Source organism: Camelus bactrianus, chromosome 25 (assembly GCF_048773025.1).
Source record: "Camelus bactrianus isolate YW-2024 breed Bactrian camel chromosome 25, ASM4877302v1, whole genome shotgun sequence".
Taxonomy (NCBI): domain Eukaryota; kingdom Metazoa; phylum Chordata; class Mammalia; order Artiodactyla; family Camelidae; genus Camelus; species Camelus bactrianus.
The window spans coordinates 38,384,817-38,406,959 of record NC_133563.1 but is presented as its reverse complement, the minus strand read 5'-3'; the positions used below and the strand labels follow the sequence as shown (position 1 = coordinate 38,406,959).

The 22,143-nt window shown below is 50.0% G+C and overlaps 1 protein-coding gene across 4 annotated transcripts in view; it reads right to left on the bottom strand.

Moving 5' to 3' along the window:
- Positions 1–14,802, bottom strand: part of SPATC1 (spermatogenesis and centriole associated 1) — a 29,111-nt gene extending 14,309 nt beyond the window's left edge. The window contains exons 1-2 of one of the 4 annotated variants that reach the window (XM_074352787.1): positions 12,370–14,802; positions 8,900–12,097 (exon numbers count right to left, since the gene is read on the bottom strand). In XM_074352787.1, the coding sequence (XP_074208888.1) occupies positions 8,900–9,104 (205 nt within the window). In that variant the 5' untranslated portion in view covers positions 9,105–12,097; positions 12,370–14,802. The remainder of the gene's footprint in view (positions 1–8,899; positions 12,098–12,369) is intronic. The other 3 variants (XM_074352784.1, XM_074352785.1, XM_074352786.1) reach the window with 3 other exon arrangements.
- Positions 14,803–22,143: the final 7,341 nt, after the last annotated feature.

The window sequence follows — 22,143 nt, the reverse complement described above, 5'->3', positions numbered from 1 at the left end:
GCTACAGTAATCAAAACAGATACATGGATCAATGGATCAGAATAGAGAGCCCAGACATAAACCCACACACATACGGTCAATTAATCTTCAGCAAAGGAGGCAAAAATATATAATGGAGAAAAGACAGTCTCTTCAGCAAGTGGTGTTGGGGAAGCTGGACAGCTGCATGTAAATCAATAAATTTAGAACACTCCCTCACACCACACACAAAAATAAACTCAAAATGGCTTACAGACTTAAATATAAGACATAGCACCTAAGACTTCTAGAAGAAAACATAGGCAAAACATTCTCTGACATAAATCATAGCAATGTTGTCTTAGGTCAGTCTCCCAAAGCAAAACAAATAAACGCAAGAATAAACAAATGGGACCTAAATCAAACTTACAAGCTTTTACACAGCAAAGGAAACCATAAACAACATGAAAAGACAACCTACAGAACAGGAGAAAATATTTGCAAACGATATGACTGACGAGGGCTTAATTTCCAGACTATACAAATAGCTCATACAACTCAATAACAAAAAAACAAATAACCCACACAAAAAAGAGCAGAAGACCTAAATAGACATTGGTCCAAAGAAGTGAACAAAAGGCACATGAAAAGATGCTCAACATCTCTAATTATCAAGGAAATTTGACTTAAAACTACAATGAGGTATCACCTCACACCAGTCAGAGTGGCCATCATCAAAAAGTCTACAAGTAATAAATGCCAGAGAGGGTGTGGAGAAAAGGAAACTCTCCTACACTGCTGGTGGGAATGTAATTTGGTGCAGCCACTATGGAGAAAAGTATGAAGATTCCTTAAAAAACTAAAAATAAACTTACTATATGATCCAGCAATCCCACTTCTGGGCATATATCAGGAGAAAACTAAATAAAAAAGACACCTGCACCCCAGTGTTCACAGCAGCACTATATACAATAGCCAAGACATGCAAGCAACCTAAATGTCCACTGACAGATGACTGGATAAAGAAGCTGTAGTATATTTATACAATGGAATACTACTCAGCCATAAAAAGAATGGAATAATGCCATCTGCAGCAACATGGATGAACCTAGAGATTATCATACTAAGTGAAGTAAGTCAGACAGAAAAAGACAAATATCATATGATATCACTCATATATGAAATCTAAAAAAAGAAAAAAGAAGACACTAATGAACTTCTCTACAAAACAGAAACAGACTCACGACATAGTAAACAAACTTATGGTTACTGGAGGGAAAGAGGGTGGGAAGGGATAAACTTGGAGTTCAGGATTTTCATATACTAACCACTGTATATAAAATAGATAAATAGCAAGGTCCTACAGTATAGCACAGGGAACTATATTCAATATCTTATAATAACCTATAATGGAAAAAATCTGAAAATGAATATATATCTATATCTGAATTGCTTTGCTGTACACCAGAAACTAATGCAACATTGTAAATCAACTATACTTCAATTTAAAAAATAAAATAAAAAGAAGAAAGTTGGAGAACTAACTTTCAGATTTCAACACTTACTACAAAGCTATAGTAATCAAGACTGTGTGGCACTGGTATAAGGACAGACAGATAGATCAATGGACTAGAATAGGGAGTCCAGAAATAAACCATGTATCTTTGGTCAACAGATTTTTGACAAGGATGCCAAGAAAATTCAATTGAGGAAGAATAATCTTTTGAAAAAATGGTGCTAGGACTGCTGGGTACCCATGTGCAAAAAAATGAAGTTGGATTCTTACCTCACACCATACACAAAAGTTAACTCAAACAGCTCAGAGGCCAAAATGTAACAGCTAAAACTATACAATTCTTAGAAGAAAACAGGGCTAAATCTCCACGACCCTGGATTTAGCAATAGATTCTTCGATACAACATCAAAAGCACAAGAAATAAAAGAAACAATAGGTATGCTGGGTTTCATCGAAATTAAAAGCTTGTATGTTTCAAAGGACACTATCAAGAAAGCAAAAAGATAAACTGGGAGAAAATATTTACAAATCATATATTGGCTAAGGGACTTATATGCAGAATGTATAAAGAATCCTTACAACTCAATAATAAAAATACAAATAGCTCAATTTAAAAATGGCAAAGATCTGAACAGGCATTTCTCAAAGATGATACACAAATTGCCAATGAACACATGAAAAGTTGTTCAACATCATTAGCCATCAGGAAAATGCAAATCAAAACCACAATGACTTCCCCAAAAAGTAACAAATAAATAAATTTTTAAAGATTAAAAAACCCCACAGTGAAGTGATACACCACTGTACACCCAGTAGACGGCTATAATCAAGAAGTCAGATAAGAAGCACTGGCAAGGATATAGAGAAACTGGAACACTCATATGTTGCTGGTGGCAATGTGAAATAGTGCAGCTACACTGGAAAACAGTCTGGCAGATCCTCAAACAAACACAGTTACCATGTGACCCAGCAATTCTACTCCTAGATATATAGTCAAGAGAAGTGGAAACACACATCCACACAAAAACTTGTACATGAATGCTTATAGCATCATTATTCCTAATAGCCAGAATAGGGAAAAAAAGAAAAAGAAAAAACAAAAGAAAGATTCTTTGGGGTCACAGGCATTTAGGGTTGCTGTGCACCCCGGGTGGCACGCAGGCCCTGCAAGTGCAGAGCATGGGGGAGTGTGTGTCCACTGCTCAGGGCCAAGGCTGTGGTGACCTCAGTCATGGATACAGTGTCCAAGGGTTTTTGACCCATCAGGCTCACCAATGAGAATCTCAGGAGCAGCCTTGTTGAAATCTCCGTCTGGGCCATGGGGACACTAGGAATACTAACGGTGCTACTAGACACCAGGTGTGAGCAGGAGTGTTCTGAGCCAGCAGGAGCCCAGGGTGAAGCCTCTGTTTAAAACATCTCAGTCCCAATGCGAAATGTACAGGTGACATTGTTTTCACCTTATTATAATGTATATGTAACTGATTTAGATTTGTGAGTAGAAATGTTCCTAGGTACTTTACTACGGACAGTATTAGAAGTATGTTTATTTTATATAAGAATTATTTAGGATCCAGGAAGGTTTGTTACATTGGACAATTGAAGTTAGAAAGAAAAGTAAATGTCTTAGATTTACAAATGCAGTATACAATGTTTTAACCCGTTTAACTGAACTTCTTCCCCAAACCTGTTCCTCGCAGGGGCAGCGCCATCCTTCCCGCCGCGGAGGCCGGGACTTTGGCAGGGGGGGGGGGGCCTCATCGCCTGGGTCAGGGCGTGGCCTTCACGCAGTCCTGAACATCTCCCCGGCCCGGGCTCCGGCTCTGGGCTGCAGCAGCCTCAGCAGCGGTCCCTCGCGAGTCTGCCCACCGCCCGCGGCCTCAGCTCCCTCCCTCCGGAATAAGGACGTCGGCCCCTCGAGGACGAGGCCGGGCCCACACCGAGGGCAAAGGCAGCCCGAACACCGATGCACGCGAGGAGGGAGGTGAGGACAAGTCAAGGTGGTAGGAGTCCAGGCTGTGGCCAGAGGGGACGGGACAACTGGGCGGGCCCCGAGTGCCGGTCCTGCCCTCAAGGGCGGGGCCCCGGGGAGGGGCGGGACCAGGGGCGGGGCCTGCCCTCAAGGGCGGGGCCCGTAGGGGGCGGAGCCAGGTGATTTGGGCGGGAAGCTGTTGCTGAGGCGAGACCCGGAGACCGGTGAGCGAAGGCGCCTAGAGCCCAGGGTTCCAAGAGGGTTGGGCGGTGGGAAGGGGGAAACTGAGAGGGGGATGTTGACAGGGCCTGAGGAGGGGACAGGCCCTGAGGGGGCGGGTCCTGAGAGGAGACAGAGGTCCCAAAAGGGAGATGGGGCCCTGAGGTCGGGTGAGGCAGGCGCGCTCTGACGGGGACAGGGGTCCCAGGAGAAAGGCGGCCCTGAGGGAGAGATGGGGTCTGAGGGGGGATGGGGCCCTCGGAAGGATGGAGCCGGGGGCGTCAGGTCAGCCCCTGGCGTGGGGTGCAGGGTCAGGGGTGGGGGCCCAGGGTGGGCGGTCTCCGGGCAGCAGGCCGGGGTGGGGGGTAAGGAAGGCCCCGGGACGGGGGAGGAAGGGAAGCTGCAGGGCGCGGGGGTGGGAAAGGCCTCTGGAAGCGGGGAGAAGGCTGCTCCCTGCCTGAGGGCCTCCGACCAGCCTGCAGCCCCAGGGAAGGCAGGGGGCCTGCGGGGAGGGAGGGGCGGGCGCGGGAGGCTGTCAGGCACGACGAGCGGCAGAAGCCCCCAGCCCGCCTGCCTGCCAGCCTTCCGCAGCCCGGCCGCCTGTCCCGGCCACGTGTGCGTGGAGGAGCTGGGCCTGACGGGCAGGCCGCGCTTAGCGCGCACAGCCTCCATCTCCTCTTTACTCCAGCAGCCCTGACTCCCCACCCGCCCCCCGTCTGCGGAGACACCGCGCACAGCTCGCGGCGCAGCGAGCCCCTGAGCCCTCAGGAGCGGGAGGCCCTGCAGGCCCAGTCCCGTCCTGGCCCCACCTCCCGCCTGCCACGTTCACAGGCCCTTTCTTCCCTGTGAAGTCACTTCAGCCAACCTCCTTCTTGGCTCTCAGATTACCCACTCTGACTACAAAGCTGTGCTCTGCCTTGCTTGGAGGACCACTGCCAGCCACCTGGTCTTGGAGCCTGTCTAGATCTCTAGGACCCCGGCTTCTTCGTTTTCTTCTCATCTGACACAAGCTGGTCTCCACTTCTCCCTGTGATGTGCCCAGACTCTGGCTGAGGGTCCTGAGCTCTGCCTGCCTGACTCCCCATGTCCGCCTCACCCACCAGATGCCGCTGGAGAAGGTTGGTGGCTGCTGCCTTTACAATCCATACACGCCAGCATCATCTGGGGCCATTATGTACCTCCCAGGTCCCCTCTCAGTTCCTTCTGACATTTTCGCTCTATTTCAGACCTTCCCCTTCTTTCTCTCTCCACCATGTCTCTCAGAGAATGACATTTTTACAGAGAAGATTGAAGCCATGGTTCTGGAGATTTTTTAGCTTCCTGCCTGGCATTCTCCCTCACCCTTCCCTTCCTCCTTTCTTTCCCAGATGGCGGAAGAGATGTTCTACCTTCAGTCAAGGCAGCCTCTGCTCTATAAAGTACCCCTTTTCACTTTCACATCTTCTAGCAGCCTTTCCTGGCTCCTTCCCTTTACATGTAAATAAACTCAGGCCTCGGACACCAAGAAAAGAAGCTCTGGGCTCCATGCCCCTCTCCAGCTACTGCCCCCTACCCCCTGCCATATTTCATGAACTAAGCATCAACTGTCTATTCTCTCCATTTTCTCACTCTTCACCTCACTCCGTGGGCCCTTCCCACTTACAGTGGGGTTGAAATCGCTCCAACCAAGGTAATAGAACTAAGTTCTTACCACTTTTCTTGCTTGACTTCTCAGGCAGCCTTTATTCTGTTGACACTCTGTCCCCTTTGAAGCTATCTTTTGGCTTCTGTGACATTACACTTTCAAGGTTTCCCTTGTCTCTCTGATTGTTCCTTTGCCAGCTTCTCTCCCTGTCCTGACTCAGGACTTGTCCCTCAGTCTCTTCCTACTGTACTCTGTCTTCCCATACAATCTACTCCCTCTGACGGCTTCAATTATCAACGACTCTTGATCTTTTCCCTCCATCCCTGACCTCTCCTTTGGGCTTCAGGCTCATATCACCACTGCCCCCTGGATGCTCCATGTGGATGTTGTGTGAATGTCTTGTTAGAGTCAGTTTGTCTAGAATACAACTTATTCTCTTCCTCCAAGACTGAATTTCCTTCTCCTAGGCTTACCCTGGGCAAGAGTGCAAATGGAAGCCTATGTATGACATGTCAAAACAGTTAAAAGTTATCAGTCTAAGAAACTGTTAAATTATGTTCTATTTTCTTACCTAACAAATAAACCTTTGTAACAACCTGGAAGGTCAGGTTTGATTTTAGGATTCTTGGACTCCCTGGAGTTCCATGCCAGAAGAGCTGCCCCCCTGCCCCTGCCCCTCATCCTGCACCCCTTCTCTCCCTACCTGGGCTCTGTCCTGCACTGTGAGGGGCCTGGCACACATGCTTGTGATACCCACAGGTCTGAGCTGCATATCCTGTGTTCCTCCTAACTGGGGAAGGGCCAGAGCTCTACACTGGAGGGTTTGGGAGGTAGTGCTGTGCACAAGTTTGTACAAGGGAAGAGGAGGGTGGGCCCGAAAGAGGAACCGAAGGTCGAGTCCCTGGAAGCAAATTGAAAATAAGAGCCTGACTTCATGAGGAAGGCGAGTTACAAGGAACGGGCGGGGGGACAGGCAGGGTGAGGAAGAGACTGGATAAAGATCTCCTGGGCAGCTCCAGGCATCTGCCTCTGCCGGGCATGGGAACAGAGGGTCTGCAGTTGTAGGAAGTGGCACCCCGGTCACCTCTGCCACAGCGACAGACACATTCTGGACTCTCTTTCATCCCTCACATCCAAGCAGTTCATTTTCTTCCTAAGAGACTGGAATCAGTCTTTCTCCACCACTAGTTCAGACCATCCTCTTCAACCTGGATAACTCAAGAGCCTCGTCTAATCTATCTCCCTGCCTTACTCTGGTTTCCCTTGACTCCATTTTCCCCACAGCAGCTGGAATGGTCTTTCTGAAGCACAAACATGGTTATTCCCTGTTGGAAACAACCAGTGTCTGCTTATTGCCTTTAGGAGCAAGTCTGAGCTCCTAAGTGGGTCATTCGCAGTCCTTGGCAATCTGACCTCTGCTGACCTCCAGCTGTGTTATTCCCTTCTCACTGGCCGCCCCCTCCAAACCTCCCCTAGCCTCCCCAAAGAGTCACAAGTACAAACATCACACACACACACACACCCCACACATACCAGCACACACAGCACGAACACACTCAAACACCCACGTACCACACACGCACACGTATCACACAAAACACACATTCATGTACATCCTGAAACACATACTGTCACACATAGCCACCCACAAGACACAGACACCACACATACGCACTCACACACATACCACACATTTCACACACACAGTCACACACACCTTTTCTCACACTCATAAAACAAACACTTTCAAGTCACACATACTACACATCCTAGTCACCCATCTGTACCACACACTCCATACATGTGTCACACAGTCCACTCACACATCATACTATACACACACACCACACTCACATGCTCACCCACAGCCCACTCCACACCCACACCCACACACTCACACACACACCACACACTAACTATACACATACACCCTAGGCTTTAAACACACTGATCTATTTCTCATTCCTGCAACCCCCAGATCCAGGCCTTTGCACAAGCTCTTCCTCCTCCTGCAATGCCCCATCCCCCCCTCACAGCCAGCTGGCTGGGCTCACCTCCAGAAAACCTTTCCTAACCCCCTAAGCTTGACCTGTCAGGGTTGGAAGAGCAGAATTGGTTCAAGGACTCTCTTAAGAATAAAACCTGGTGGGGAGGGTATAGCTCAGTGACAGAATGTGTGCCTAGCATGCCCAAGGTCCTGGGTTCGATCTCCAACAACTGCATGAAAAATAAATAGAAACCTAATTACCTCCCACCGCTAAAAATATTAAAATGTGAAGTTATTTAAAAAAAAAGAATCAAATCTAAAAGGAGAAGGCTTGCATGATCAGCTTGGGAGTAGGAAACCACAGTTTAGCTTCTGAAACTGTAACAGTTCTTAAATGCTGTACCTCCTCGAGTGTATTGTTTTTGCCACCCTGTCTGTTGTCTCAGAGTCAGTAATGGTATAAACTTTCAAAGGAGAGGGGCCTTTGTGCTTGTGATCAGTAATGAGGACTGTGAAGACCAGCCCCAGGCCACAGCCAGGTAGGGTGGCAGGAAACCCAGGGAGCAGGGAGGCAGCTTTCCGTAGTACAGGAAAGACATTAAGTCTGTGGGGGAAGGAGCACAGACCTGAGGGGGTTTAGAGTCCAAGTGGAAAGGTCAACTTCTTAATCAGAAGTGACAGGGCGGGTTGCCACTGTGGGGCGGGGAGGTGTCGGCTCCGAGAAGTCACCCTGGAGAAGGGGACACAGCCTTCCTCAAGACAGGAAGGACATGGTAGAGATGGGGAGGAATGTGGATAGAACAAAAGTGGAGGCATTTTGTCACCTCCTCCCCCCATTAACCTTCACCAGTACACTTCGACAGCCACTGCCACTCCCTGGGACTTGCCACCCCCGGAAATTCTCCCTCTGATATCTTCAATGCTGGCAGCTTTCAGTTCTTCTGGCACATCCCTTGTTCCTGTCACCACACCGCAGCCTCCCTGTCCTCCTGGCCTCTGAATGCCCTCCTGGCCCTGTCCCTCCGCTCCAGGCCTAACCCCAAAGATCGTTACTTCAACTGCTTTTCTGCAAACACATATGACTTCTTTGCCTGTTCTTGTCTCACCCTGCTCTGTAGCTCTTCTCTGGCCCCAGGGCTGTCACACACCAACGATTTCAAACCTCAAGCTTCAGTCCTGGTTCTCTCCCTGGTTTCTAGATTTGGGTTGTCAGTTGCCTTCTGGTCATGTCTAAGTGGAGAGTAATGGGGGAGGCGATGGGGGCGCTGAGGGTGAGGGGTGGAGGAGAGGGTGGGGAAGCTGGGGGTAAGCACATTTGGATTCTAGAGCTGGGAAATTCAGTCTATGGAGCTGCTTGGAAGTTCACCTGAGGGGAGGGGTGTCAGCAGGGGTTCCTACCATCAGGGGAATGGGATTCGTGCTTAGTTTTGCCCTTTTATCCTGATTGTCCTGTGTCCTCACCCTCCCCTCAGCTGGTAGGGACTCTGGCCCACGAGTTTGTTGCCATCTTAGCCCTTCTCTCCCTCCATGGTTTCCTGAGACCCCAGCACACAGTCTCCTCTCTCTGGTGCAGACTCACCCTTCCCTCCCCACTGTTCTTGCACTCAGGCCTCTTGCACTTACCCTGGTGTGGAGAAGGGCCAGCTGCCAGCTCCCCGAGCCCGCTGCTGAACCCGCTGACGCTCAGGCCACCCGCCTGTGTCTTGATCGCTGACTTGAGCTCGTGATTCTCCCGAATAAGCCGCACCAGCTTCTTCAGTTCCTCATTTTCCCGCACCAGTCTCTCGATCTGATGCCGAAGCCCCTCATAATTGGTGAGTAGAGACATGCCCCGGGGCAGCGGGAAGGGTGCAGCCCACAGGAGGGCACTGCACCTGGAGGCTGCCCAGGGCCCCGGGCCTTGCCCGGGCTGGAGGAGGGCACCAGAGTTTGCAGGTTGTAAGGCTGGCCCAGTGGGCCCTGGGTATTGTGAGGTCAGAGGCTGCGCCCTCCTCCTTGCCCTCTCTGCTCTAACAGGCTCAGCTCTCCGTGCCTCGGCCTGGGCACAGGCCCTGCTTCAGCCTGCAACTTACCGCCCCTTCTCTATCCAGCCAGCTTTTCTCTCAAGTGCCCCCCATCCCCGTGAAGCTTCCCCGTCACCGCCCTCTATGCCTCCCCTGCAGGCGTGTCCTCTGTCCTAGTGTTTACCTGGTTCTGTGCAGTGAGCTCTTTAATGCTGTTCCACTCACTCTACATCCAGGGCAAGGCTGTGCGACTCGCCAGCATCCAGCAAAGGGCTTGATGTGGTGTAGGTGGGTAACCAGCGAATCTCTGTTGAATGAACATTCACCACCGTTCTTCCTGGAGAGGGTGCCCTTTCCTTGGGGTCTTGGCACAACTGGCTTTAGCCTGCTAGCCTTCTTCTGGGGACATTCTACTTCGATGGCTGGATGCTGGGCTATGTTTTCTTCTGACCCCGGGTGCCCAGAGCCTTTCTCTGATTGCTGCCCAGGGGCTCCTTTGTCCAAGCACTTGGCTCCCTGTAGCTTGAAGTTTGCATTTCTGATGACTCAGATCCCCCTATTCCTAATTCCCCAGCGGGGCCCCCTCTGTACCCACTTTTCTCTGGCTTCTTGAATTTTCCTGACTATTGTCCTTCAAGAACCCAAGACTGCATTCCTCATCAGGTTCCAAGAACTCAGATCTCTGAGTCCTTATCGCATTGTCCTTTTTTAGAGTCATCTACACAGAGAGATGTGCAGGCTTGACCTTAGGAGCTGAGTAAGGCCACGTCCTCCTGACCTCCACTGGCTCCTGGGCATCTGCTCTTAACCAGGAGAGGATGGTGAAGTCCTGAGATAAGGCGTAGCACACTCCCAGCAGGAGTGTGGGGGTGAGGACAGAGGTGAAGATCAGCCGGGGCTGGGGTCAGCCTGTGTTGAACATTCTACCTGGACCTTACAATGGGGGGTCTGCCCCCACCCTTCTCTGACACCCCAGACTGTAATCCTGGCTGAATCCCTTTGGCCCTGGGGACCAGGGCTGAGGTTTCTCTGGTGGAGTAGACCCCCTCTCCACATCCTCTGCTTTTAGTAGAACATGTCTGCTGGGTTTTCCTCCAGCGTGTGAGAGTCGGCTCACCACGCCCTCCCAGTGCTCGTCCACTAGGTAGGCTTCTCCCACCATCGGCCTCTCCTTGGGTGGATGCCCTCTTTGCCATCTGTGATGGTCAAATTGTACGTGTCAGCTGGGCTGGGCTGTGAGCCCAGGTGTTTGGTCAAACACTAGTCAAGCCATTGCTCTGAAGGTTGACTTTAAGTAAAGGAGATGACCCTCAGTCATGTGGGTGGGCTTCATACAGTCATTTGAAGGCCTTAAGGATAGAAAACAAAGGTTTTCCAGGGAAGAGGGAACTGTGCCTCAACACTGTTCCAGAAATTCTGCTTGAGTCTCCGGCCTGCTCTACAGACTTGGGATTTTCTAGTCCTCACAATTGTATGAGCCAATTCTTTAAAATAAATTTCTTCATATATGAGAACTCTGACTGATACACCATCTGTATTTCCCTTTGCACCAGTGCTGGTTTCCTCCAAAAATATATAAATCGAGCACCAACTGTATAGCAGGCGTTGTGTTAGGAACTGGGGGTTCAGTTCTCCTCAGAATCAGGACTTGTCCCTGCCTCATCGGCCATCTCGGCCATCTCGCCGTCTCGCCATCTCGAGTGTATCGGAGCAGCTGTGAGTGGAATGATCGCATGTGAATGTCGATGTCGCACTGCGATGAAAGCTGTGCTCCCGCTCCCGCTGGGAGAGGCTGCCAGTGGGTTAGGCCCCAAGCTTGCTCAGGGCAGCCTTCCCTGAGGAAGTGATGATTGAGACCAGCTGAAGGAGGTGTCCCCGTGGGAGGAGAGCTTTCCACAGAGAGAGCAGTCTGTGCAGAGGCCGTGCTCCCCTGACGGAACTGGAAGAGGCTGGCTCGTGTGAGGGGACAGAGGAGGGAGGAGAGCTACGTGCTGGGGGACAGAGGCCCAGCTGTGATAGGGCCTTGTGGCCACGGGACTGCTGTTGATCTTCATCCTAAGGGCCTCAGGAAGCCCTTGCAGGGCTTTAAGAAAGGGCTGTGGGAACGGATTGGAGAAGAAGGAGCCGCTGAGTGGAGCGCAGTCAGGAGGCCGCGCCAGTCCTCCCAGCGAGTGAGGCAGGAGGCCCGTGGAGGTGCAGGACAGGGCGGTGAGGAAGTTTTCGCGGGAACTGGGTGGACTGGTCTTGGGCAAGGGCCAGAGCGGGGACAGCCTCGCAGCTGCTGGTGGGACTGCTGGAGCTCTGGTCACACCAGCCCAGCGGGGAGGATGACCGCGTTTAGAGTGAAGATCCTCTGTCGGGTCTGGCTGTGCTGCAGAGAGTGATGCCGTTGAAGCCTCCAAGGGGTGAAGTCATGGAGGCAGGGGTTACTGCTCGAGTCCCAGAGAGCCTGCTGTGTGGGCTGGGAACGTACATTGTAGAGTCATCAGCTTCTAGATGGCAAATGGAGCCACGGGAGGGGGCGAGGTCACCCAGGAGTCAGTGAGGGATGAAAGACAATAGGCTTTAAGCCCACTGTCCCTTGAAGAGCAGGACAAGCCGGCAGAGAACATAGAACAGAAATGCCTCGGGGACACAAGGAGGAGGCCTGAGAGGGCCGGGTCTGCGCAGCTACGGGCAGAGAGATTTCCGGGCATGGGGCAGCCGAGGCATTGAAGGCTGCTGAGAGGCCAGATGGGCATCAGCCTGAGGGGCCTGGAAGCCACTGATGGTGCAGGGAGTACTGCTGGAGTGGAGCGATGTGGCCAGCGCCGGACTCCTGAGTATGAGGAGTGAGAGGGTCAAGAGGAGTTGGGGGGCATGCACACCCCACTCCTCCCAGCAGGAGGCTGTGCGGAGGATGGGTGGAGCTGCAGGCTCCAAGCCCCTTTCAACACTTGCAGCCTGTGTCCCCACTGCCTGGTCCCAGGTCACTGTGCCTCTGCTGCCCCGGCCTCCCCACAGAGCTGCCGCGTGCGGAGGGGTCCTCCAAAGACCCGGGGCACTCCAGAACGCTGAGCTGCAGCCTCCTGCCCCTTTCCTTGTACTCACCTTCTCCAAGCTTCCTCTGTGTGCTCTTCTCTAATTTTCTTTTCATTCTAATTTTCTTATCTTTTTTTTCCTGTTGTGTCATGTAAGCAAGTGTCCTTTGGTGTCCAAATCAATTGGGCTTGAGTTTGGGATAGACAGTAGCAAAGGTCTGGAGAGCAAGGGATTCATCCCCCAGATTTGGGTCATGTGTTCTGGGTTCAGGGTCCTGGGGCTGCTCCCCCGACCCTTCGCTGTCTTCTGTCTGAGCTCTTGGTCAGGACCACCGTGGAACGGTGACTGGAACCTCCCCACGTCCATTCAGGGTTCTCATTCCTCACCGGCTCATCAGGAATCCACTGTAGACAAGCCTTCGGTATTTTCCCACTTGCTTATGCTGAGTCAGACCCCTCTGGTCTTGGGTCACTGGCCTCTGTACAGTTTGTTCTCATTCAAATTTGCCTCATTAGATTCAGCTCAGCATGCCAGCTTGGCGAGGCCTTCAGGGATCTTTGCTCCCATCTTGGCTTGGGATTCTTTGTAGGCTTAACAAACCTCCTATAAAGCCATCATCTCAAGGCACAACGTTGCTGAAGGACAGGGACCTTTAACCTGGAGCCCTCTGTCCACACCCCCTTTTCCTTCCCGTCCCACTCCTGGGAAGGAGCCAGTCTGCACGTGGCCAGAGCCCCTTCTAGCAATATGGCCATGTGATCACTTCAATACTGCCTGCTGTGGTGATTTTTAATGTCCAGTTCTGCTAGTTTGCAGTCACATCCTGTTGCTGACAAGGAGCTTCTGGGAGGGACTGGCCCAGGCTCTGCTCCCACAGAATTAGCCAGCACTGGACCGCCAGCGCCCTCCAGGCACCGTTGTAACAGTCCTAACACCCCACGCCAGGTGGATAGTACAGATACCTCCCCCTTCAGGTGAGGCACTGAGGCACAGCCCTGTCAACTGCTTGGGCTGTCCAGGCCCCCAGGACAGCCCACTCTCCCTACATCTTCATGCAGGACAGCCCATCCAGCTGTCAGGGTGGGGCTTGGTTTGGTACAGGCCTCCGACTCACCCTCTCTTCTGCAGCCTCTCTCTGCACAGCTGCCAAGGGGTCTTTCTGAACCCCTGCCCCCAGGCTCTGCTCAGAGGGAAGACTCAGGGTGATGCCCCAGAAAGGGCAAGGTCACCCCATACTCTGTTCTGCATCCTGGAGCTCAGTGCAGCCCCGACATATAGCAGGTGCTCAATAAGTGAATGAATGCATTTTTAGTCAACTTTTTTTTCCTCTTTTCTAAAAGAATTCCCCCCATGAAGCTGGAGAAGATGTGTTGGCTAACAGTAGGAACAGGCCAGGTGCTAGTTGGCCTTGTGAGTGACTTAGGTGCTGCCTCTGGGTTTCTGGGGGAGCCAGTTGTCCCCTCCCTGAGTCTGGAGGCTCATTGGAAGAGCAAGGGCATCGGCTCGTCTTGAAAGGAAAGCCTCTCCATGTCTTGGCTAGAGGCAGAGTCTGCTGCGAGTGGACCTTGGTCACCAATCCTGGGCGCCATCCAGTCACCCTCATCAGGGGCTGAGGGACAAGAGACCAGCGCAGGGCCGGAAGGCTCTGCCAGGCTCCCAAGCCTGAGCAACTTCTCCATATTGTTAGGCCTTCTCTGCTTTTCACAGAGCACTAATTGGAGGGCAGCAGGGAGGATGAGGGTTGGGGAGAGGGGCACGCAGGCCAGGAGCTGAGATCACAAAGGGTAGAGCGTCAGCCAAGAGAGGGGAGTGGGCTGAGAGCTGGGGCTGCTGGAGTGTGTGGTTGGGGTCCCAGACCCTCAGACCCATGTCATTCCCCAACCTGACCCTCAGATGATTCCTGCTCCTACTTCAGACCTCAGCTTGGGAGCCCAGGGTTCCCCCTGCAGCAGCACCAGGGTGGTTACATGTCTGATCCCAGCTTTATTGTGTGGCCCTGGGGCAGGCCCAGAACTTCTGGGCCTCTGTCCCTTCATCTGTCAAGTGGGGCAATAATGCTCCTTTCCCCTCTGTTGTTGTGAGGCCTAGGGAGGTATTGTGTGTGAAACAGTGAGGACGACGTCTGGCACAGAGGAAGAGCTAGACGCACTTCTCATCAGCCCATAGATTTTGAGAGCCTGCCAGGTGCCAGGCCCCATGGCTGGGGACAGCAGGGAACAGGCAAGAACCTCTGCTCTCTCAGGCTCCATTTATTTTTTTTTATTCATTTATTTTTTGATTGAAATGTAGTTGATGTATAATGTTTTGTTAGTTTCTGGTGTATAGCAAAGTGATTCAGTTATACACATATATATTCTTTTTTGTTATAGGTTATTACAAGATATTGAATGTAGTTACCTGTGCTCTACAGTAGGACCTTACTGTTTGTTTTTGTATATAGTACTTAGTATCTGCAAATTCCAAACTCCTAATTTATCCCTTCCCACCCCTTTCCCCTTTGGTAACTGTAAGTTTGTTTTCTATGTCTGTGAGTCTATTTCTGTTTTGTAAATAAATTCATTTGTGTCATTTTTTTAGATTCCAATGTAAGTGATGTCATATGATATTTGTCTTTCTCTGTCTGACTTACTTCACTTAGTATGATCATCTTTGGGTCCATCCATGTTTCTGCAGATGGCAATATTGCACTCTTTTATGGCTGAGTAGTGTTCCATTGTATAAATACACCACAACTTCTTTATCCAGTCATCTGTTGATGGACATTTAGGTTGCTTGCATGTCTTGGCTATTGTATACAGTGCTGCTGTGAACATTGGGGTGCATATATCTTTTTAAATTAGAGTTTTTTCTGGATATATACCCAGGATTGGGATCGCTGGATCATATAGTAACTCTATTTTTAGTTTTTTAAGGAATCTCCATACTTTTCTCCATAGTGGCTGCACCAAATTACATTCCCACCAGAAGTGTGGGAGGGTTCCCTTTTCTCCACACCCTCTCCAGCATTTATCATTTGTGGAGTTTTTAATGATGGCCTTTCTGACTGGTGTGAGGTGACACCTCATTGTAGTTTTGATTTGCGTTTCTCTAATAGCGCTATTGAGCATCCTTTCATGTGCCTGTCGCCTTTTGCATGTCTTAGTTGGAGATGTGTCTGTTTAGATCTTCTGCCCATTTTTTGATTGGGTTTTTGTTGTTATTGTTGTTATTGAGTTTCATGAGCTGTTTGTATATTCTGGAGATGAAGCCCTTGTCAGTCGCATCATTTGCATCTATTTTCTCCTGGTCGGTAGGCTGTCATTTCTTTATACTTATGGCTTCCTTTGCTGTGCAAAAGCTTGTAAGTTTCATTGGGTCCCATTTGTTTATTGCTTTTATTTCTATTGCCTGGGTAGACTGCCCTAGGAGAATATTGCTAAGATTTATATCAGAGAATGTTTTGCTTATGTTCTCTTCTAGGTTTATGATGTCCTGTCTTATGTTTAAGTCTTTAAAACATTTTAAGTTTATTTTTGCGGCTGGTGTGAGGGAGTGTTCTAACTTCATTGATTTACGTGCGGCTGACCAGCTTTCTCAACACCACTTGCTGAAGAGACTGTTTCTTCTCTGTTGTATATTCTTGCCTCATTTTTTGAAGATATAATTGGCTGTAGGTGTGTGGGTTTATTTCTGGGCTCTCTGTTCTGTTCCATTGATTTGTATGTCTCTAGTTCCATTTATATGGCCAGGAGCTGCCTAGTGCAGGGCAGGCTGGAAGTTGTGGCTCTTGGGGGAACACCAGTCTCCCCAGCCCTGATCCTTGACTAGAGGGTGTTCACAAAGTCTGGGTGGGGGAGATTGTACAGTGTGGAGGTTGGGAGGCCTGGGATCTGCTGGTTATGGCCAGATGACTGAGGGCAGAGTGACCCTCTGGTGCTTCAGTTTTCTCCTCTTCAGTGTGGGGTGACCATGCAGTCTCCTGTCTACTGTGAGGACTGTGCATTTGGTTATTTGCTCCATGGCAGGCAGTGAACACCCTCTCTCCCTGGTGCAGGGAACACAGCAAAGGCCTGCTGCTTTGGAGCTGACATCCTGGTGGGACCCCTGGCAGACAAGAGGATGATGAGGGTAGTGGTGACAAGCCATGAGGAGGAGTACTGCGGAGAAAGGGAGAGCGAGAGGAGGCAGTGCCTGTCAGTACAGCATGGAGAGGAGGGCCTCCCTGACAAGGCAACATTTGGGAGGCAACGTAAGAGAAGTGGGGGGAACAAGAATTGAGGATGTTCGGTGGCAAAGCTTTCTAGGTAAAGGGGACAACCGGTGCAAAGGCCCTGGGCACATAAGCAGGCTTGGTGCATTTTTGAAGACCATCAAGGAGGCCTGTGAGATGAAGGAGTATGAGCCACGAAGGGAAAAGAGGCGGTGATGCGGTCAGAGGCAGAGAGTAGGGTTTGTGGGAAGGGTCAGGGGCTTTGGATTTTACACCAGGGAGACATTAAGACTCGGAGGGTTCTGAGTAGAGGAAGGGGCTCTAACAGCCAGTTCACAGGATCACATGACCTGGGAGCCCCAGGGCTGAGGGATATCAGTCTGTGAGGTGCCCTGAGTCCACTACCAGCACCTCACAGGCTCTTGTGGACCGCGCCTGGCCCTGCCTCCTCTTTGATTCCCTCGGCCTCTGGGCAAAGTCCACACTGCCCTGCGTACCCCTCCCTCCTGCATCCGCACCCACATCAGCAGCGCACACGGACTTTGTGCCTTTATGATGCCGGCCCTGCGCTGGCCGCTTCCTTGTTCCTCACGTGTCCCCTGTGAGCCGAGCGCCCTGCCCACCCGCCGTGGGCCCGCCCTCCCCAGTCTGTGCCTGCACCTACTCTGGGACACCCAGGCCTGGCCTGGTGCCGCCCTGTCTGACCCTCGCCGGCCCAGCCACTGAGGCCGGTTCCTGAGCAGCCAGTGGGTTAGCCCTCTCCCTGGCCCTCAGCTCAGCCTGATGGGAGTAGAACCTTCATGAGGAATTTTCATCAGGAGTCTCTGAATACAGAGGGAAGTGGCAGGGGACAGAGAGGCCTGATTTTAGGTCTGAGTCTGGAAAGCAGTGTTTATAGCTGAGCTCGCCTTTTACTGGTGGGGTGAGACTGGGACTGTTGTTGCCGCAGGCCAGGCTGGCTCATCTGGGGAGTGCAGATAATGACCCCCACCCTTGGTTTGTCTTGAAGGGTGGATGACACTGAGAGGAAGCGCTGAGGTCAGTCCCTGCACGAGGCGCTCAACGCTGGCTGTGATGACAGACTTCCGAGGCTTGGGTCTTCCCCTGCCCATGCTCAGGGTCATGGAGCAGGAGCTGCTGTCACGGCGGAGCCCTACGGTCTCAAGACCGACAGATGGGCACTGCATTGCCTGATAAGGTCACTAGGCCATGTGCCAGATACTAGGATTGGCACAGAATCAGAGCCCAACCCGAGGGCACTGCCAACCCCCTGGGCAGCCACTCAGGCCCCCTGCCCTTGGCCCAGAGGCTACTCTGGTTTCCAGGCCTGCAGGTGAGCCCTGGGTGGGATTCTAGGCTCTGGGCCTGGGCTCAGCTTGCTCTGCCTGGGCTCCAGCTGGTCTCAGTGGCCGGCTTGCCCCCACTTCTTCCCGTGGCGTGTTTGGCCAGCCCTTTCGGCCTAGTCCTGGGAGTGTGTCTCTTCTCTTCTCTTCTCTCTCCTTCAGTCAGTCAGAAGTCAAGACTCTCCCAAACCCAGTCTCCTTGGACTCTCCTGTGCAGTCCTGTGTTTCTGACACAAGGCCTTTTTGGAGTGAAGCTTATTTGCACGGTGGTGATGTTAGATCCCTGCTTAGGCGATCAGTGTGCAGACTTCCTGTGATGACCCTCTCTCTCTAGCATCTTCCAGTGTTCAGGCCAATGTCCCTCAGGTGGAGACTCTGACCCCAGAAGCCCCCTTCAGTCTGCCTGGGTCCTGGAGCCTCAGCCTGAGGAATTCTGTGCTGCAATTTTATGATGTAAATGAGTACCCTTACCTGGGGCAGTTGTGTCTCTTAGTTTGTTGTATTATTGAGAAAGCTGGTTTTAGGAGGGAATCCTAAAAAAATAGTTTTGCTAAAATGCTTATTTTGAAAATGTGAATTTGTTTCAAAATGATTGATATATTTGGGAACAATTTGAGCATAGGGCAAATTTCGTTTATGTGCAATTTTGTTTATGAGAAATAGGTGGAAAAAGCAAAAACTGCACCCAGCTGAATGGACCACGACCCCATAGAAACGCACAGAGTACACGCACCTCAGACAGCTGCCGCTGCCTTGGCTCACCGTCGTCCCTGTGCCGCGTCACCCCCACCCAAGCTGGGGCCACAACTTTCCATCCTATTCCAGACAGCGCAATTCACAGTCACCCACAGCCACAGCCCTTGTCACACCCACTCCTGTAAACTGGTTTCAGAGCCTCTTCGAGGTCAGTAACCACACTTACTATAGTATTTGTGTATTTCCCAATCATTTAACATATGCAAAACCAGGCTACTGTTTTTATTAGGTGCTTGAGACTTTTTAAGTGTAGCACTGATGAAGTTTTGGGTACTGTGCCCCTAGCCCCACTTTTCTCAAAAGTTTTTAGGCTTTTATTGTGCTGGTGGGAACCCACCTAACCTGCCGATTGACTCTGGTTATTTAACCTCCACGAGCCACAGACTCCTCGTCTGTGAAACGGCACTTGGCATCCTGCCTCTCGGACTGTTCATCTGTCCATTCAGCAGCCGAGGACCCGGGCATGTCCCAGCTGTGTGCACGCAAAGCCCTGGGCACTCGGTGTGGACAAGATGGGGTGTCTGCTCTGGCAAAGAGTGCAAGGGCCACAAAGGCATTGAAGCAGATGACGGGATAGGGGACGGTGGGCAGGGTACCTGGCAGGGCATCTGAGGGGGCATCGTGTCTGAAAGCTGGGAATGAGGGGCAGAGCAAAGTTCCTGAGGTAGGAACCGGTGGGACACGTGGAAGAAGAGTCAGAGACTGTGGGACAGGACAGTGAGAACTGAGGAGGGCGGCTGGTGGCGCGCCCAGGGGCCTGTACCCAGGATATGCGCAGAGCAGGCTGATTTGGGGGCTGTGTGACATGAGGGATGGAAGCTCACAGCATGTGCTCCACAAGCATAGGCTACAGTTTGTGCTGAGAGCAGGGGTGCAGAGGGAGCGCCAGGACTATGGAGAGTGCGGAAGGTGTGAGAATGGGCAGAGCTGGTGAGCAGTGCTGCCTGGTCACTTGAGGCCCAGGAAACCTTGCCCTGTGACTGCCCTCCTGGCCTTCATCACCTAAGGGCTGTTCATTTGGAAGTGTGTGGGGCTTTTTCGGCTGTCCCAGGACCGCGGGGTGTCAGTACCAGGAATGCCAGGCCCTCCTGCCCTGTGCTGGGCGGTCCAGCACCACATGTGTTTTGTCCCAAGACGGGAATGTCCCTGCTGTGGAACCCTACGTCTTCAATGCGCAGCCAAAAGATATTTTAGTTTCCAAATGTATTTTTTAAATCCTATTAATTTTCAATTTTGTTACCTTGTGGTCAGAGAACAAGATTGGTATAATGTTGTTCCATGAAGCTGCCATTCTTTCTTTTTCATTGCTGGACACCCTTCCATTCTGTGCCTGTACCACAGTTTATACATGTGCATTATAGTCTTGTCTGTGGACTTTTGGGTGACTTACAGGTTTTTGCTAATATGAGCAAAGACACTGTGAACATTCTTATACACATCTCCAGGCACACATGTACAGAATTAATCTTGAGCGTACCTAGGAGTAGAATGCTGGGTTGTAGAGATGTTAAGTTTCCAACTTCACAAGATAATGTCAGATTGATTTGCTAATTGACCAGCAGCGTGTAAAGTGACTGTATTGCTGTGTATCTTCTCTGACACTTGATATTATCAGACTTTTTTTTTCCAATTGAATGGATGTTAACTGGTATCTCACCGTGGCCTTGATTCCATTCAGTCAGGCAACGAGTATTTATGGAGTGCTGACTCTGTGCCAGGCACTGGACTTGCATTCCTTGATAATTTATGAGGTTGAACAAGTCATCACATGTTTCATGGCCATTCGTGCTTCTGCATTGTCTTCTGTGAAGTATCCATTGCAGTGTCCATCAGGGGGTCTTCTTAGTCTACTAAACATCCAGCCCCACCTGCAAGATGACCAAAGGGCACCCTTGGCAACAATCTGCTCAGAAGTGCAGGAAATAAGAGCTGGCCAGCATGGGTTTACCGCCCCTTTTTCTGAGGAAATCAGGGAGTGATTTGTGTAATCATCAAGGCTGCATCTTTGGATTCACAGGTGGTCGCTCACCTGCAAGGAGACGAGACCCTCACTGGGCAGGGCGGAAATTGTCCTGGCTTCCAAACCTCAAGCCTCACAGGAGCCATTGTGTCTTGTGACAATTCCATATATGTAGTTTCCAGGGTCTCCACAAGGGACAGGCTGTGTTTCAAGAGGCACTGTCCTCCAGGAAGCTCAGAGCTCTGGCTTCTCTCAGGCATTTATCATTCATTGTACTTCCTCCCTGTCCACATGCAGCTTCTAACAGGGGTAATTGTTACCATAAGCAATGTTGCTTAGTTAAATCTTTGACATTCTGCCTTTACCTGGTTACCAGGGGAACATAGCTAGGGAGTTACCCAAAGTCAAATTCTCAAGCAGAAGAGGAAAGTTTTCTTAATTTTTTGTCCATATTCATTTAAAAAAAATCAACTTTATTGATGTGTAATTCTCATGCAATAAAATGTACCCATTTTAAGTGAACAGTTTGATGAGTTCTGACAAATGTGTGTACGATGTGAGCACCACTATAACAAAGTATAGAATTTTTCTGTTACCCCCCCCCCCCCCAAAGTTTCCCTGTGCCTTTTCCTGGCAATTCTCACCTCCCATCCCTGGTCCTAATAGGTTAGTCTTTTCTGGAGTTGTAATCATACCTTACGTACTCTTTTGTGTCTGGTTTCTTTTGTTCAGCACGGTGTTTTTGAGATCCATCCTTCTGGTTGTGTGTATTACTAGTTTACTCCTTTTCATGGCTAAGTAGTGTCTGTTATAAGACTATCACCCTTAGTTTATCCTTTTCCCATTGATGGACATTTCTGTCTTTCCCATTTGGGGCCATTGTGAACAAAGCTGCTATGAACATCTGTGTATAAACCTTGGGTAAAAATCTGGAAGAGGAATTGCTAGATCATATAGTAAATATCTGTTATAAACTGACAAATTGTTTTCCAAAGTGGTTATACCATTCTGCTTTTCCACCAGCAGTAAATGAGAATTCTGGTTACTCTACATCCTTGCCAGTATGTTACTGCAAATCTTTTAATTTTTGCTATTCTAATGAGTGTAGAGTGGTTTTAATTTGCATCTCTTTGATGGTTAATGATTTTGAAAATATTTCATGTGCTTGTTGGCCATTTGTATATCTTCTTTTATGAGAGTCCCAAAATCTTTTGCCCATTTTAAAAAATTAGGTTGAGTATCTTCTAGTTATGAAGTAGTAAAAGTACCTATATGTTTAGATACAGATCCTTTGCCAAATAAATTTTTTGCAAATATTTTCTCCAATTGTGGCTTGTCTCTTCATTTTATTTTGAAGAGCAGATGCTTTTCAGTTTACCAAATATTTTTTAAATGTTCTGTGCTTTTCATGTCCTATATGAGAAATCTGCCAACTCTAGGGCTATGAAGATACTCACCTAAATTTTTATCTAGAAGTCTTTAAAATTTTAGCTTTTACATTTATGTCCATGATCCATTTCAAGTTAATTTTTGTGTATAATGTGAGGAGATAGTTGAGGTTCTTCCTCTTTTTCTTAAAAAAATTTTTTTTACTT